Source organism: Hydra vulgaris, chromosome 10, assembly GCF_038396675.1.
Source record: "Hydra vulgaris chromosome 10, alternate assembly HydraT2T_AEP".
Lineage (NCBI taxonomy): Eukaryota > Metazoa > Cnidaria > Hydrozoa > Anthoathecata > Hydridae > Hydra > Hydra vulgaris.
The window spans coordinates 39,937,001-39,955,072 of NC_088929.1; the positions used below are offsets into that span (position 1 = coordinate 39,937,001).

General features: G+C 26.9%; 1 protein-coding gene across 2 annotated transcripts in view; it reads right to left on the reverse strand.

Moving 5' to 3' along the window:
• The window catches only part of LOC100212202 (citramalyl-CoA lyase, mitochondrial), a 37,893-nt gene extending 31,325 nt beyond the window's left edge, over positions 1 to 6,568 (reverse strand). For both annotated transcript variants that reach the window (XM_065808007.1, XM_065808006.1), the window contains exon 1: positions 6,352 to 6,568. In XM_065808007.1, the coding sequence (XP_065664079.1) occupies positions 6,352 to 6,564 (213 nt within the window). In that variant the 5' untranslated portion in view covers positions 6,565 to 6,568. The remainder of the gene's footprint in view (positions 1 to 6,351) is intronic.
• Positions 6,569 to 18,072: the final 11,504 nt, after the last annotated feature.

The window sequence follows — 18,072 nt, forward strand, 5'->3', positions numbered from 1 at the left end:
ATCGGAAGCACCTAAGGGTGAATGTGGAGAAACTGAGCACTGACTAGGATCAGAAACTAGACATAAGTCGAGTAGAGAAGGTAAATAATTTGAGTTATCTGGAAAGCGAGTCGGAAAGTTGACTATTTGAGTTAGAGAATGAGAAAGTTGTGGGCCTTAACGCCTGCAGAGTCACTGACACTAGAGCCAAGCCATTCAATAAGCATTTGCATCTTCTTGTATCCTATCGGAAGTTTGGTTCGACATGCTACAAAACAATAATTTTCATTTTGCGCCGTCTTTAAGAAACAATAAAATATCATATCGTTTTGTATCATATTTTTACAAAACAAGTAAAGCTTGTTTCCTTTTATATCTTACATTTTATATTTTATATCTTACATTTTATATTTTACAAAACAAGAAATTATTGTTTCGATTTGTACCATATTTTTTACAAAACAAGAAACTTTTGTTTTGTTTTGTACTGTTTTTTGCAAAATTGTATAAAATCATACCGGTTTTATCAAAATAATATTTTTTATCATTTTGTCTTGTTTTGTCTTGTACCATTTTGAAAGGCAGATGCTTACCATTCAGTGTGATGAGCATTAAAGTCACAAAAAACAACAATATTGGCTGAAGGATAAAGAGAAAGGGCTTGGTCAACTTGATCAGAAAAAATATCAAAAAAAATGCAGCCTTAAGATTAAGGGGAGCGATATAGAACAAAGAGAAAGGCGATAGTGTTAAGTGGTTCTAAACGAAAGTACATAAAAAAATAGTCTGTGAATTCAAACTTAGTTTTAGTCTTTACAAATTAAAGGAAGATATCCACCAACACTAAGATCACAAGATAAGACAGTCAAACTCAAATTAGTCTCACAAAGAGCAAGTAGGTCTGGTGAACTTTGCAAGGGATAAGACTCAACAGAAGAAAAGGTACTTTGAAGACTACAAATATTAGTGAATGATAGATTTAGAGAATTTGGTGATGACAACTGCCAACCTAGAAGTATTTCAAGTCAGCAAAAAATTGCCTACTCCGGTTCTAGGTTTTTATAGTTAAACCTTTGTGTCACACTCTTTTGCCAACCTGATGCCAACCTCTTACAGATTAAGGTCAGCAAAATATTGCTGACCTCATTATTCCTAATTCCAAGGGCTGTATATATATATATATATATTATATATATATATATATATATATATATATATATATATATATATATATATTATATATATATATATATATATATATATATATATATATATATATATATATATATATATATATATATATATATATATATATATATATATTTAAACAACTTTAAAAAGTATTCTACACTCTATTGTGTAGAATACTTTTTAAAGTTGTTTAAATAAATATATATATATATATATATATATATATATATATATATATATATATATATATATACATATGCAGGGTGTGGAAAAAGTTTCCATACTAAAGTATAATTTAAAAAAATTATCTGTATGGTGTTTTCTTTCAATGTATGTTTTTAGTATTCATTTGTATTCCTTTGTATTCTTTTAGTATTCTTTTGTTATAAATTAAAGTGTAATTTGTTTCTCCTCTTGTACAGGAACTTTTGCTATTTTTGCTGTTAATATTTTTGTACGGGAACTTTTTCCACACCCTGTATATATATATATATATATATATATATATATATATATATATATATATATATATATATATATATATATATATATATATATTTATATATATATATATATATATATATATATATATATATATATATGTATATATATATATATATATATATATATATATATATATATATATATATATATGTATATATATATATGTATATATATATATATATATATATATATATATATATATATATATATATATATATATATATATATATATATATATATATATATATATGTATATATATCAGTCTTTCACTTTCACAGGAAGACGTGTGATTGCACGTCTTTATATGACAAGGCAAATTACATTTTGCTTTGAGGATTTGACCACGCCTTTTGACAAAATTTAAAAATGCGCTACAAAAACTTAATTAAACTTATCTAAAAAAAATTTTAAAAAGAAAAGAAAATCTTAACATAAGCAAATAGAAAAAAAAATCTTAACTAAAGCAAAAACACACACAAAAATATAAACAAATATATAACCCAACTAAAACTAAACTCATCAAACTAAAATGCTTTGTCTATTTAACTTACGAATTGAAAAAACCATTTCACTCTTTGTTTTAACATTTGTACTTTGTTTTTTTTTTTAAATATGTTACAAAAGATAATCATTTATCATAAAAAATACATAATTATATAAGTAAAAAAAAACAACAGTTTATTAATACTTATTATAAAAATTCATTACAAGTGTTTTGTTACTTCATTAAAAAGGGTTTTGATAATATAAAAGCATTTAAGATCAAACTTATTTAATTGTAACAGCTTTCTAAAACATTTGTCTTTTTTTTTTTCAACGAAATTTTGTTTATCTTTTCAAATTTATTAGTTTTAACTATTATCATTATATTTAAATTTCGTTAAAGAGACTTTCATTGTCGTAGAATGTCATCGTTTATAAACACAAAACAATTTTTTTATTTTTTAATAACAATTATTATAAAAAATTAAACAATTTATATATTATAAATTTAAAAAAAAACTACAACTCTCAATTATACTTTTAAAAAACACCATTGTTTAAAAAAAGTGTTTCGCTAATATAAAAACATTTGTTAAGAAGTTTTGATGTAATTTATTTCACTTAAGGTATAATTCAGAATATTTTTCATTCAGCACGTTTTTGAAATGTTTTTGAAATAGCCGCGGTCAAATCGTCAAAGCAAAATGTAATTTGCCTGGTCAGCTTTTATATCATCTAAATATAAAAGGAATCATTAAATAATTACATTATATTTAGTGATATAAACTAAAAAATTATCTATATTCAAAGCACAAACTTGAGACTATACTTTTTTCAACATGGAATCCAATTTAATTAGATGACTTCTTTAAATTCTCAATCATAAATATTGTCTGTCAAAAGTTAATATTCTCCATTAATTTTCTCTTTGCCTTTACTCTCTCTATTTTTTCTACAGAAAGTGTGTTTGATTGATGATCATCAAAATAATTTTTTCTTGCTTGTTTGCAGTTATCTAACAAAGGTTTTGTTATTTCAACTTCATGTGCCATGAACCCATTACATGAGAGGTAATCTTAGAACATAAAGAGATAATGATGTATGTGGACATACTGTCATTATTAGGACTTTTGTTGCTGTTACATTCTTATTCAACTTGAGTTTGTCCATGAGATAACATAAGTATCATTTTGAAAATGTGCTGTAGATTTGCAGACAACTTTAAATCAATGTATTTGCACAAATAGTAGTCCAAACGATCATTATCTTTATCAAAAGTCAAAAATATCAACGACCATAGTTTTACAGAACCTAAAATACTCTTTCTTAGCTAAATCACCAACAGAAGCTCTAATTTTTTTGTTAATAACAAGCTTCATCAACAGTTTGTCAAATAAATACTCACACTTTTCTGAAAATTTAGCCATAAATGATTGGGAAATACACATCAGACAGCAACCTCAGTGATGGCTTTTCTCAGTGATATGAGTACACATTGAGACAAGGAAATCATATTTTTTCCCATTGAACTTGTCAATTTAAACTTCAGTAACCTTTTCCTAACTCTTGAGTTGCTGGAGATCATACTTTAATGAACCAACATTAATCTTGCTGGTTGAAAGCCGGTTTGCGCAATTATATAAATCTACTTTTAATAAAGATGTTGTAGTTTTGGCGTTTGCAAAAACATCTAATTGAATGTACTTCACATAGAAGTTACATAGTAAATTTTTCAAGTGTCACCACTAGAAAAGGAGTCATTGGTCTATCAGTTTGGAAAGAAACTAGAAGAAAAAAATAGCAAGATTGAAAAAAACAATTTGCGATTTTTTTTTTTAATTTAAAAAATAATATGAATTGCTATCTCTGAGTATTTCAATACTATTGTAATAAAAAAAAAAATTACATAAAGAGCAATACAATTGCATCAGGATTAAATATTACATACCAGGGTACGCATTTAGGCTGCCACTGATTTCTTCAAAAAACTTTAAAGGAACATATACTTCACTTATTTAAACACTTAAATGTTCAAAGGTGATGTTTTAACCTGATTTATCATATCCAGGTTGCTTATTCTTTAATAAAGACTTCCAGTAGTCAACACCTAAGAGAAGTTTAGACCCAACCTCTATTGCTTTATTGGCAACACTTTATTTTTTAGCCTAGTGAGTACCACAAAACTAGGCTTAAACAGGAATGCCCTGCGATCGTAAGCTGTAACTGACCATGCTTATAGTTTGCTTTTTTACAATTTGACCACAGCTGTTTTGATGCTTAAACAATTTAAATGCAATAAAAAATAATTATGCTATGAATCTTTTCTAAATAAACAAACATCTTACATTTAAATTGTTTTTATATAGGCATGTATTTTTATGATTAATCTAAATGTTTGAAACTATTTTTCCATGTCTTTAAAAAAATAGTTTAAAAGATTTTTTTTTAAGTTACTACTTTGAACTTTCGGAGAAAAAAAATATTTATACAACATAGAAATGTTCTATATAACACTTTTTAATAATTTTCCCATGAGCTCTGAAGTATAATATCTTGTGCAAACAGCATTACTCTCTTTGTTCCAAAATCGCGCATGTAAGACAATAAAGTTTGCTTTTTATTTTTGTTGCGCCTCTAGTAAATTATAACTATAAACAATTTAAAAATATTTGTGTAAAGAAAAATACTTTGCAATTTAACTAATAATAAAAAAATTGTAAATGCACTAATTCTGCACTCTTTTTATAAAAAAATACACCTTGTTGTATAGAATTTGTATTTTCATTTTATGTTTCTATGTTTTGTAGTTTATTTTGAGTTACTTTTAAGCAACTCAAAAAAACTTTAAAAAAGTCTTTCAGGAATTTAGTATTTAAAAATATATATTATTAGATAATATTTATATATTAGTTTGCATAAGATAGTGATGGCAAGCTTGTTCTAAAAACATTTGTATTCACATTAATTAAAGCAATTTAAATGTTATTTATGCATTTCTTATTTAACATAAAAACTTTTTTGATGATTTACATCAGTTTTTAAAACGAATATTGTCTGTTGTGGAAAAGAAGCGCCTTAAACAACGAAAAGAAAGATTGAAAGGGGTAGATACAAATTGCATTACTACTTCTTTTTATGCTAGAACTATTTTTTCAGTAACTTTTCTTAGCACTGCCTCTACTGTTATGAATACACCTTTTACTAGCCTTGCAACTGCGCTACTACCGCATTTTTATTAGATACTACTTCAACTTCTAGTGTATTGACAGTTTTTTTACTAGTGCATCTCTTGCTAATCTTGTCACTACTGCTTCCTCTGTTGATTCAGCGCCTACTATTACTTTGACAATCTTGAATTTGTTTTATAAAGGTCTCATACTTTTTTTAAAAACCAAACTTTGTTTACTGTTTCTTATTTTATGCATCCTGTACGCATTTGAAAATATTATAATTGAAGGCTATATTTTACTTCATACTATAAAAAAAATATTTTTAAATCATAAACTAACACAGAAACCTTTTGTGAAATTACAAGAAAATATGTGAAAAAATGGACCTGGTACTAAAAATCTGTAAAAACTTTAATAGAAATGTTCTAAATACTATTAAATTTGTTTAATTATGTTTTTTATTATTCATTATAATATTTAAGCAAACTGCACCCTATGTACAAGGTACAAACATATAGGGCCGTAGATACACGTATTTTTCATATAAACATTTGAATCTTCAGTTGTTTAAAGTTTATTACCTTTTTTTACTTGAAATGAGATATAACATTAACAATACAGCTACAAATACAGGGCACATACATTTGACACATTAAACTAAATATATGGAAGCCCTAAAAACATGCATTATCACTCCATACATTAATACAGATACTTTAAAAGTTTTATTGTTAAGATACAGATTTTCTGCACCCTTCCTTTAGTATAGGATTAGTATAATAAAGTATAGGATTTCAAATCAAGAAGTAACTATTTGCTTCTCTAATAATAAGTATAATCTATTCACTTTAATAAAGTTTCTTAGAACTTAAAAAAAAAGAAGGTAAGAAGAAAGTAAGGAATGCAGTCATACTTTAACTTTTTTTAAGGTAACTTAAGGACTTTTAAAGAGTTTTTTTTTAAGGATACTTAAGGTTTTTAAGGAGGAGTGGGAACCCTGAAGATACAAAAAAATATTTATACCTTCTTTGAAAAAGCAACTGCATCTTCACAATCTAAAACTACAATGTCAGCTGGTAATGTTGACGCTTTGGCAATCTTTTTTTTTGAGTCACCAGGTACATATAAAAGTGATCGTTTTGGAGAATACCCACTAACAAAAGAAACTGACTGCTTTCCTACCACATCTTTCACATATTTGATGCAGTTCTTAAAGAGTTTAGTATAGTTTTGCATCTAATTTAAATACAGTTAATATACATAATATACATACATACATACATATATATATATATATATATATATATATATATATATATATATATATATATATATATATATATATATATATATATATATATATATATATATATATATATATATATATATATACAGTATTGTACAAAAGAAAGTAGCACCTAAGAAATTTTTTAAAAAATGTACATTTAAATAAATATAAGTAAATAATATTCAGTTTTTATTAAATTAAACTAAGATATTGTTATAAATAAAGCTATATTTATTTACTTTAGTTAATGATTTTGTTAATAATATAATTTCAGTACTAATAAAATGCCAAAGATATCAACAAATGACAGAAATCACATCATTGTTTTACATGAAGAGGGTTATAGTCAAGTTAAAATAGCCAAATGTGTGAATTGTTAGTGAGCCTTATTTCAAAAAATAGTTTAAAAATATAATGAAACTGGTGATGTAGTGGATAAAAAGAAGTCTGGACGTCCCAAGAAGTTAAGCCTACATGATAAACAGTTTTTAAAAATAACAGCGCTATGAAATCGCAAGAAAGTAAGCGCAGAACTCGTTCAAGATCTTAAAAGAGCTAGTGGAACTTTAGTACATGCATCTATTGTGCAATGATCTATAATAAAATCTGGATTAAAAGGCTGTGTAGCTATTAAAAAACCTTTACTACGCAAAGGTAATAAAGAAAAAAAAATAAAGTTTACCAGAGAGCACATAGAGTAGCAGAAAAATCAATGGGACCAAGTTATTGTTTAAAGACGATTCTAAATTTCATAAATTTGGGGTGAATAGACATCAGTATGTTAGGCGAAGAAAGGGAGAGGCATTGAAGGAGCCATGTCTAGCATAAACTATTAAACATGGTGGAGGGAATATTCAAGTTTGGGGGTGTATTTCAATAAAAGGGGTAGGGGATATTGTTAGAATAACAGAAAAGCTTACAGATGAAAAAAATGAAAATATTTTACATAATCATACTGTGCCTTCTGGATGACAACTGATCAGGGATTATTTTATCCTAAGAGCCCTCATTTGAATATAATCAAACATGTTTGGGATTACTCAGACAGAAAGAAAATGGAAAGGTTGTCAAAGAATGTAAATAAGCTTTGGAATGTTCTAAAAGAAGAATGACATGATATCCCCATCACATTTACTGAAAATCTGTGTAAAAGTATAAATAAAAGACTCCAAGATGTTATTGTAAATAAAGGTGGTCACACTAAATATTAATTAAGTCTCTATGTATAGTTATAAATTTAAATGTTTTTAATAAAACTTGTATTATATTACACAATTTAATAAAAAATATGTTTGTACCTATATTTGTGTTTCAATTTCATTTTGTTTGACATTTTATCTTGAATATATTAAAATTCTCTTAGGTGCTACTTTCTTTTGCACAGTACTGTATATATATATATATATATATATATATATATATATATATATATATATATATATATATATTATATATATACTGAATATATATTTTGCACAGTACTGTATATATATATATATATATATATATATATATATATATATATATATATATATATATATATATATATATATATATATATATATATATATATATATATATATATATATATATATATATATATATATATGTATATATATATATATATAATATATAATATATATATATATATATATACACACACATATATATATATATATATATATATATACATATATATATATATATATATATATATATATATATATATATATATATATATATATATATATATATATATATATATATATATATATGTATATATATATATATATATATATATATATATATATATATATATATATATATATATATATATATATATATATATATATACACACATATATACACAGTACAATTTAAGTGCTAGGTCCATAGTTTTTAAAAGAAAAAGATTATTTTAAAATTTGATTAAGTGAATGCAAGGAATTATTCACTCAGGTGCAAGCCATTAACTGATTATGAAAAGCATATATTCAGTTTTAAATTACTGTATTAAAAGTATTGTATATGACTTCTTTCAGATGTATATTACTGTACAGTCATTTTAAAAATAGCTTGAGCATGATTGAGCATTGTTGAATGATTTTATTTAAAACTAAATTGATAATCATCATTTGTATTAATGTTGCGCATATTGATTTTCTGCATTAAAAGATTCTCAAATACTTTTGACAGAGCAGAGGAAACAGCTATGGCTTTATATATGTTTACATCTGTTAAATAAACTATTTTTGATTTCATTAGTGGGATAATTGTGGCCTAGCAAAATGTAGATAGTAAATACCCGTATTTAATGCATAAATTTAAAAAAATATTAATAAAAGACTGCAGTCTATTCCTACCATACATAAAAGATTCCATACAAAGGTCATCAGGCCCAGCTGCTTTTTCTAGTTTTTTAGTTTTTATTGTAGTAGATTTGTCAATGTAGATTACTATAATATCAGAGTTTTCTGTGGAGAGTTCTATTTACTTTATGAAGTTGAGATTTTTCATTGTTAGTTGAGTTATACAATTTTGCTGTTTTCAAAAATGCCACCGTGTTTCTTCTTTCCTAGAAAAATCCACTCCTTGAATGCATACCTTGCAATGTCATGTTTATCTTTAACATAGTAGTTCCAATCTGGAGTAATATATGCATGATTTTTATGTTTAAAATTATATTGAGGTATGGTATCAGATACAGCAGATTGCATAGTATTTATGATGTTGTAAAGGAGAGGTAATATCATAAGTTGTGTTATAGCTATTTGGCATATTTTCAGTAAGTAGAGTGGCACATATAAAGATTCCAATAAAAAGCCTAATTTTTTTTCATAACGTGCTAAGATGGCTTTATCACTAACTCGAACTTAATTGACTTATGCTCTTGGTAACCTGTGAAACATATGGTTTTTTTTTACTTCTGATTCCATTCTCCATCTTTACAAATTTCTTAATCATCCCTGTATAAAATACTATTGTCATATTAAATATGACAAATATAATATTTGGGCTGTCTCTGCAATGATTCTTTTCCACTTCTAGTAAATGATTGTCTTTTTTATGTCTTAGAGTTATAGGAACACAAACTACTTATTTTAAATCTTTACTTATATAATAATATTTTGAAAATCGCGGATGTTTTGAGTCGTGAAAGTATAAGTACTTTAATGTACTAAATTTAATAGAAAAATCATAATTTTTTTGTTTTGATTTTTAATGCGATTAATCGGTTACATTTTATATTTCAATTCGCTTTTTGGGATATGTTTTGGTTTCTATCAAACCGCAATTGCCTCTCTTTTAAAACCAGGTAATCAGATTGCGCATATCCCTGTCAATTCTTATTATAAAAACAAGGCCTGCTGTATAGATCGCCTATAAATCACGGCGATCTATACAGCAGGCCTTGCCAACCTGCAAACCCCGAATTTGACTGGGGGCCTATTTTAAATTTCGCTTAACTTTAGTCGCCATTTTAGTGATACTAAAATATGGGCAAAAAATGTTGCATTTATGGCTGCACTACAAATTATTTATCTGCAAAAAGGAAATCTGATAATTTAAAGCTTTTAGTATATCGATTTCCTAATAATGAAGAAGAAAAACAAATGTGGATTAAAGTAATTCCAAATGTAAACTTATAAGTAACTAATAACACAGTAGTTTGTGAGTTGCATTGACCGATAAATTTTGAAAAACAAATAGTCAGAGGAAAATATCGTCCTAAATTTCCACCATCTATTTTGCCTGGCATACCGTCTTGTTAAACTTCTACCCATCTTCCTCCATTACGTGCAACAACTCGTGCTTCGTGTTTTCGAAATTTCGCTCAAGATGAACTATCCACTTTTTTAGAAAAAGATAGAGTACTTTTTGTTAAAATGAAAAAATTCTTTTAAATAATGAATGAGATTTAGGTGTTCCATTAGAATACTTTATGATTAATAACACTATTCATTTACAATCACAAGTTTATTAAAATGGAGCTCCATATTTTTTAATCAAGATTAGTGAGGATTTGCATTTTTAAACTTATCATTATGGTGCCGAAAATAAAGTTCCTGCAATTTCTAAAAACAGAATTGCAAAAATCAACACGTGGTCTATATTAGAAAAAGTTTTGCGTTATTTGAAAAATTTAAATTTAGTATTAAGTATTACATCCAGAACTTTGTATAATCAATTGCAAACAGATTACCGATTGCCTTCTGTAAGAACTTTGACAAGAATAACTTCAAAAGTTTCTAAATTAAATGAGAAACATTTTTTGACTAATATTTTTCCATCTGTTGAAGAAAAGCAGAATCTTGGTTATTTATTGCATGATGAGGTTCATGTTAAAAAAATGTTGTTATACCATGGTGGTACATTATTCAGAAAAGCAATCAACAATTCAACTTCTCTTGCAAAAACTAAATTGGGTTTAATGATAAATTGCTTATTTGGTGGACCATCATTCATTTCCAAAATGATACCTATAAGTAAATTAAGCTTTCAATTTCTTTTTGAACAAATTAATATTACTATCCAATCAATAAAGGAGTCTTCGGGTCAAGTTAAAGCTATAATATGCAATGGAAACAGAATTAATCAGGTATTTTTTTAAATCTTTGAAAGATCAGCTCCAGATAAACCTTGGTTGACTAATGATGGTATTTTCTTAATCTTTGATTATGTCCATTTGCTTAAAAACATTAGAAATAATTGGCTTAGTGTAATAACTGCTTAACTTATTTTTTATGATAAAGGAGTGTATAAAGTAGCACAATGGGATCTTTAAAAACTTTATGAACTTGAATCTAAAAATTTAGTTCAACTATCCAACTTAACTGAAACTTCAATATTTCTAATGCCAATTGAGAGGCAATCAGTTTCTACCTGTTTAAGGGTATTTTGTGACAAAACTTACCATGCTTTAATTAATCATCCAGGACTGCAGCATATAAAAGAAAGACAATGTATATCAGATTTTATTAACATTGTTGTGTCATGGTGAAAAGTTCTCAATGTTAAGGGAACAGGTGCTCATATTAGATTCAATTATGAAATTCAAGCATTAATTAGAGATCCTAATGATAATAGATTAGAAAATATATTGGATTTTGGAAATATGGCTTTAAAGATGGCTGGAAAGCAAGGTAAAAGGGAGAAACAACTTACTTGTGACACTGCACAGTCAATTTACCACACATGTAATGGTATTGTTGAACTATGTAAATCATTATTGGATAGCTCACATCAATATGTCATTCTTAGTTAGTTTTCTACTGATCCATTGGAAAAAGAATTTAGCAAATTGCGCCAAGGTTCAGGAGGTACATATTTCATAACAGTACAACAAGTGACTAAAAAGCTGAATATTTCAAGAGCTAAGCTTTTGCTGTTACTTGATAACCCAGCAGTTGAAATAAGTCTTGATACAACCCATTCTTGTCCAAACTGTGGTTTCTATTGGATAAGCCCTCTGCTGAGATATTTGACAATCTACCAGATCTCCAATCTTTTATTTCTCTCGATACAAATATGGCTCTTATATATATATATCAGGGTATTTAACTTGTAAAGATAAAGAACTATCAGAAAATAAATTGCTAGATAAAACGACTTTTTACCACCAAAAGTATAGACAATATTCAATTGACCGTGGTGGGCTTAATATTCCCACAGATAATACCTGTCAATGAGTAATATTTTCTTTTATAGTTTTCAATGCAATTAAGAATAGAGTATGCATAGTATCATTAAGCAATATTCTAATGATGATTTCAGAGTTTTAAAATTTTGAGATGCAGCGACACCATGGAAATATTCTTTCAAATATTTTTTGAACAATTTATGTAAACTTCTGACTCTACATTCAAATAAAGAACCAGCTCAAAAAATATTGAAATTGTCGTGAATTTTTTGACAAATTTAAAAAATATATATATTTTATTTAATTAAAGTTTACTGACTTTTTAAAGTTTTTATTTAAAGTTTTTTTGTTGATAATATATACAAATATATATATATATATATATATATATATATATATATATATATATATATATATATATATATATAAATTAGTAAAAAACACTTATCTAAAAAGTTAGATAAGTGTTTTTTACTAATTTATTGCTCTGTTCTTTAAGAACATTGAGCACTCTATTTGTAAAATACACTAACATAATTTACATATATATATATATATATATATATATATATATATATATATATATATATATATATATATATATATATATATATATATATATATATATATATATATATATATATGTAATTTATATGTTTTGTTTTAATTTCATTTTTTAATTATAAAGTAAATCTTCTTGAGAGAAAAAAGTTTATAGAGTTAAAATAAAATTAATAAACCGATTTTTTTAGTATTTGTTGTTTATAAAATAGGCCCCCAGTCAAATATGCCGTTTGCGTGTTGGCAAGGCCTGCAGTATAGAACGCCGTGCTATAAATATAAATAAGGTTTAAAAAAATGGAGAGTATTTTAGCAATTTTGCTCAAATTTTTATTCACCTAAAAGTATTATGCCTCTTGAGAGTTATATTAGCAATTTGCTATTATATTTTGCAAAATATGCCTCCGAAGAATTATTTTAGCGATTTTGCTAAAACTCTTACTTGAATAAACTTTTACGAGAGGCCGCTGCCTCTTCACTCTGCTTATTTGGATCTTTTTTTTTTTAGCTTCAGTCTGCAAAATGGTACTTTAATTATTTATTAACTTAAGTCAGTAAATTGAGGAATAAGAGGACTATTTTTTTAAAACTTGGCAAATGCCGTAACGCACTCCTATCCCCAAAATTTTAATTTTGAAATAATTTTAGAACGGAAGTGTTTTAAAATAAACTTTGACTCCATTTTTTTAAACTTTTACTACACCGCGGTACTGGTGTAGTGGAAGCGCTCGCTTCTAAGTTTCAAATTCGATCCCCACCATATTGGTGGGGATCGAAAAGCGCAGCGGCTAGAACGCTTATTTTACAAGCAAGAGATTCAGGGTTCGAACCAAACTCAGGATATATTTCGCACCATTAGTAGGGATGGAGGTGTGAACTTCCTAGTTATATACTTTTCTGTGCTGCTCTTTTAACGTTTTAAAAAACTCAAGTGTTGTGAAAAAAGGGGAGAGGATCGAATTTGTAACAAGTAATGCGTATGCACGCAGAGGAGGTGGGTTTGTTAAATTTTTACAGATGTATACAAGAAAAGATGAGGGGGTCCTTTATGCGTACGTACTTTATGGACGCTCCTTTGAAAAAACTTCTTTTACCCGATACAACAGTGTTAGGAATTGTAAAAGCTGTATGAAAGCTTGTTAACGACATTTGGAATAGCAATATTCAGACTACGATCATTATTAAAACGTAAAGCATTAATAGAAGTTAAATCCTTCGAATCAGTATCCGAATCAGATGTATCAGCGAGCCCAATATTTAAATCTCCACAAAATATAATCAAATAATTTTGGTGTAGCTTTAAAACTATTTTGATATAGTGCAATGTTGAAAATGATCTAGCAGATATGTTGCTAACTACATGTTCCATTTCCTCGAAACGTGGCCTTGGTAGTTAATTAAATTTAAATTCAGATTTTCAAGTTTTCGTAAGCTTCCGCGAGAACTCAGTGTTGTCATTGACAATAATTTGTAAGCATGCTTCCGCGAGAACTCAGTCAGTGTTGTCATCGACATGTAGGAGTCCCACAAAATTTTTGTTGATTTTTACTGGCCTACGTCCATTGTTGCATTTTCGAAAAAAAATCGCAAAATTAAATTTCGAGTTGTGAATTTTGTTAATAATTTTTTGTAAGACAGCATCACCAATCAGACTAGTTACCTCATTTTGAATTGTTTTTCCCAATATATAATTATGAATTTTCTAACTTTTAAACACCATAAACGATCTTCTAGACATGAGTCATGCTTTCCTAACAACTCAATCAATCCCAAAAAGTTTCCATTTAATTTGGTTAAAACAATCTAAATTTCGTTCCGCAAGAAACTGCCCACTTGAAATGATTCTTTTTAAAACGTTACTCCAGCGCTAAGACTCTTTTTGGACTAAATTTTGTGTTTTTTTAAGTCAGTTGTCTCTCTTTCCTTCAACCATTTTTCAGCTCAAACCAAGCTCAGACAGCACGAATGTGTTTAATAGTCGATTCATGATCAGCTAAAACACCAGACATAGTTTTCCAATTGCTTTTTCCAATTGTGAACTTGTTTTTTAGATCTATACTAGCAAATAATGATTTAAGTATTCACCGATTTGTAATTTTCTAAAAAAAAGTTATACAGAAAAATACCTCTTGTTAGAACTTTCATCACGCTGGTACTTTGTTCTTGAATCACAAAAAAGATTATTTTTTGGCCAAATAAACACCATCTTTATTGCTTTTTGAAGATGGCCTTAAGCCTGCATCTTTCTCATTAAAGTCGATAGTTTAGCACTTATTTGCATTGCTTGACTTGTATTTTTGTGTAAAAATAACTTTTTTCTGTAAATTAGCTGATTACATTCTGTGACCATCTGACTACTTTGACCATGTTAGCAATTGGGAAAGTAATTGTGTATCCTCTTCATTTCGAACATCTGAATTTAATGTTTCCAGTTTTAGTGGCAACTCACGAGTAACAAAACTAAATAAAGCACTTTTTTTGTTGCAAGAAAGACAATCGCCACATTCTCCGCTTTTCTCTTGCTTTTTGATGCACTAGACTCAAAGGAACGTTTCATCATTTTCACCTAAAGAAAGTAATTCAATTTCTTTTTTTAGCTATTTTTTATATTTATAGTAAAAACCGAATTTTTATCCTTATATGACTTTTTAATTCGTTTAGTAACGAATTCGTTTAATAAATAGTAGATATTTATCTATTAACGTTTAAAGAATGTATATAACTGTAAAACCCCTTTTGGAATTGGAAAGAAAAATAATTCTCTTTTTGTAAACAAAATTTAGAAAATCTTTGAAACCTTCTAAAATGGTGACTAGCTTTTATCTGCCTTGGTACCAGAATAAATAGATAAATACCAGAGGTATGAGAAAGTATTTTTTGCAGCTGTTATACTTACTCAATAAAGTTCTTCTAGAAGCAAGATGTTTAGCTCCTGACACATCTGTTTATATTCTGACGTGGCAATTAAGAAGTGTAGAAAAGTAAATTTCGAGTTTTTTTCCAAAAACATATTTATACCAGGACAACATATAATTATGTTTCTATCTTCGTATACTTTTTAGCAAACGCTGGCACAAGCTAAAAAATTTGGTAGTGTCAAAACTTGAAAAAAAGTTTCTATTTTGCTTGAGAAAATCAAATCAAATCTATTTGCTAAGTAAAAAATGTATACAAAACTTATATGCTGAAATATATGCTGAAAATAAAAGCGTGCCAACTTAAGGCCTTTATTTTTGGTTTAAGGTTGAATGGTTTTAAAGACTAATGCATGGTAATGATAGTTATAAAATATAATTAACTAATTAAAAAAAAAAAAAATGCTGAATAAAAAAACAAATAATGAAATTTAAAAACATGAAAAAATCCTAAAAACAATTTAAACTTAATTAAACACACAAAAACTACTAAAAAATAATTGCTAAGTAATTTCAACAACTATGATCAACTTTAAGACTTCAGTCATGCTTAACTGAGTTTGACTTAATTTACAGTGTAACAGAGTTTAACATCGATTTAAAATATTATTATAAGAAAAGATAAAGCCAATAATATTTGAAAAGTTTTTAAAACAAAATTTAACAGTACTGAATGAATAGCACTTTTGAAATATTATTAAGTTATTATGTTTATTCACAAGATCTGCAACAGCTAGTTCAAGCCAAAACTCTTTTTGATCTTCCGACATCAATGGGTTGAGCTTTACTAAAATGTCATCTGTTTTGTCTTGAGGTTGATTCCTAGTGGTTTATTATGAGCTTTAAGCAAATGACTACCATTTTTTTAGATGCTCAACTTAAGAAATTTAAATTCATTATCTGGCAAGAATATCATGATCTGTATATTAAACTGTTGTTGCTACGACTGGATCTTACTACAACCATTTCAGATAGATATGCCCTAGAAATTGTCTTCTTAAATTTATATGCAGATGAATTGTTGGGTACAAAAACATTGAACCTCCATTTCTTTTAATTCTACAAGTTCAGATTCTGCTGATTGAACAGCTTTTTTTTTTTTAATTTTTCAGTTTACATTTATTACATGTCATATAATATAAACTTAGCATCTGGAAGAAATTCATGCTGATCTTGTCGCCAGAACCATATAAAAATTGAAATATAAATATAATATAATACAAGTAGTTAAAATCAAAATAGTAATCTTAAATAGTTGAATTAAAAATGGTTGAAAACCATATCTCAAAAAAATTTTAATATATTATCCATTAGAAAAAATAATATTCTTTAACTTATTAAAAACTGGAAAAGCAATTTTCAAATCAAAGTTAGGGTGAACAACTTTATTCCAAAGATAAAGTGCTCGATAAGTTATAGAAAATTGGTTAAACTTTGTTGACAAAGTTTTAATCCTGCATACTATGCAAGAAAGAGGTGTATCAATGTGTAGGTTTTGTAAGAGATTTTTCTTTAGATGGATAGATAGAGAAAGCTTCCTAAAAATTGTTGTTAATGGTTTTGAGAAAGAAAAAGAATCTAAAAATAAATTTCAAAATAGTGGAGTTTAAAAAGTTCTTATTTTAACCATTGTTGAAGATATTCCTGAAAAATATGAAAATATTAGTGCTTGAGAAACTTAATCTTGAATATTTAAACTATTATATTGCTTTTGATCTTAAATGTGCTAATAAAGTATTTGATCTTTCATCACACGCAGGTAAAAAAAGGTTGCTTGTTGTGTAGTGGCAAATGTATACTGGATATTGGAACTCTTAGAACTACTGGATATCTAGATTCCTATTATGAAGCATATATTAAAAATGGATCCATTATATCTTCCATGAAGGAATTTAATAATATTGTGAACAAACGCCTAGTATATCTGAACATGGATAAAAAAACTTTGCTAGAAAATTTAGTTTATCTACCTGAGCTACATCTTTTTATTGGAGCAGTGGATAAGATAGCAGGATTTCATTTAACTGAGTAGGATAGTTTTGAGTTGTGGTTAAAAAAACACTATATAATTAGAAGAGAATATCATGGAGTTTGATGGGATGGTAAAAATGTAAATAAAATTTTAAAATTATTTAATTCACTTCAACTTGAAGTGCATCTTCAAGTACCATGTCTACTTCTTGTAGTCCAAAGCTTAAGAACTTTTAAATCTGTTAAAGAAGCTTGTTTTGGAAAAAATCTTGATTCTGAACACAAAGTATAATTGTTTAAGATGCTTTTCTATGCCTACAAGAAACAGCTTCTTCGCTTGGAAAGACATTTCATGGAAAATCCACATT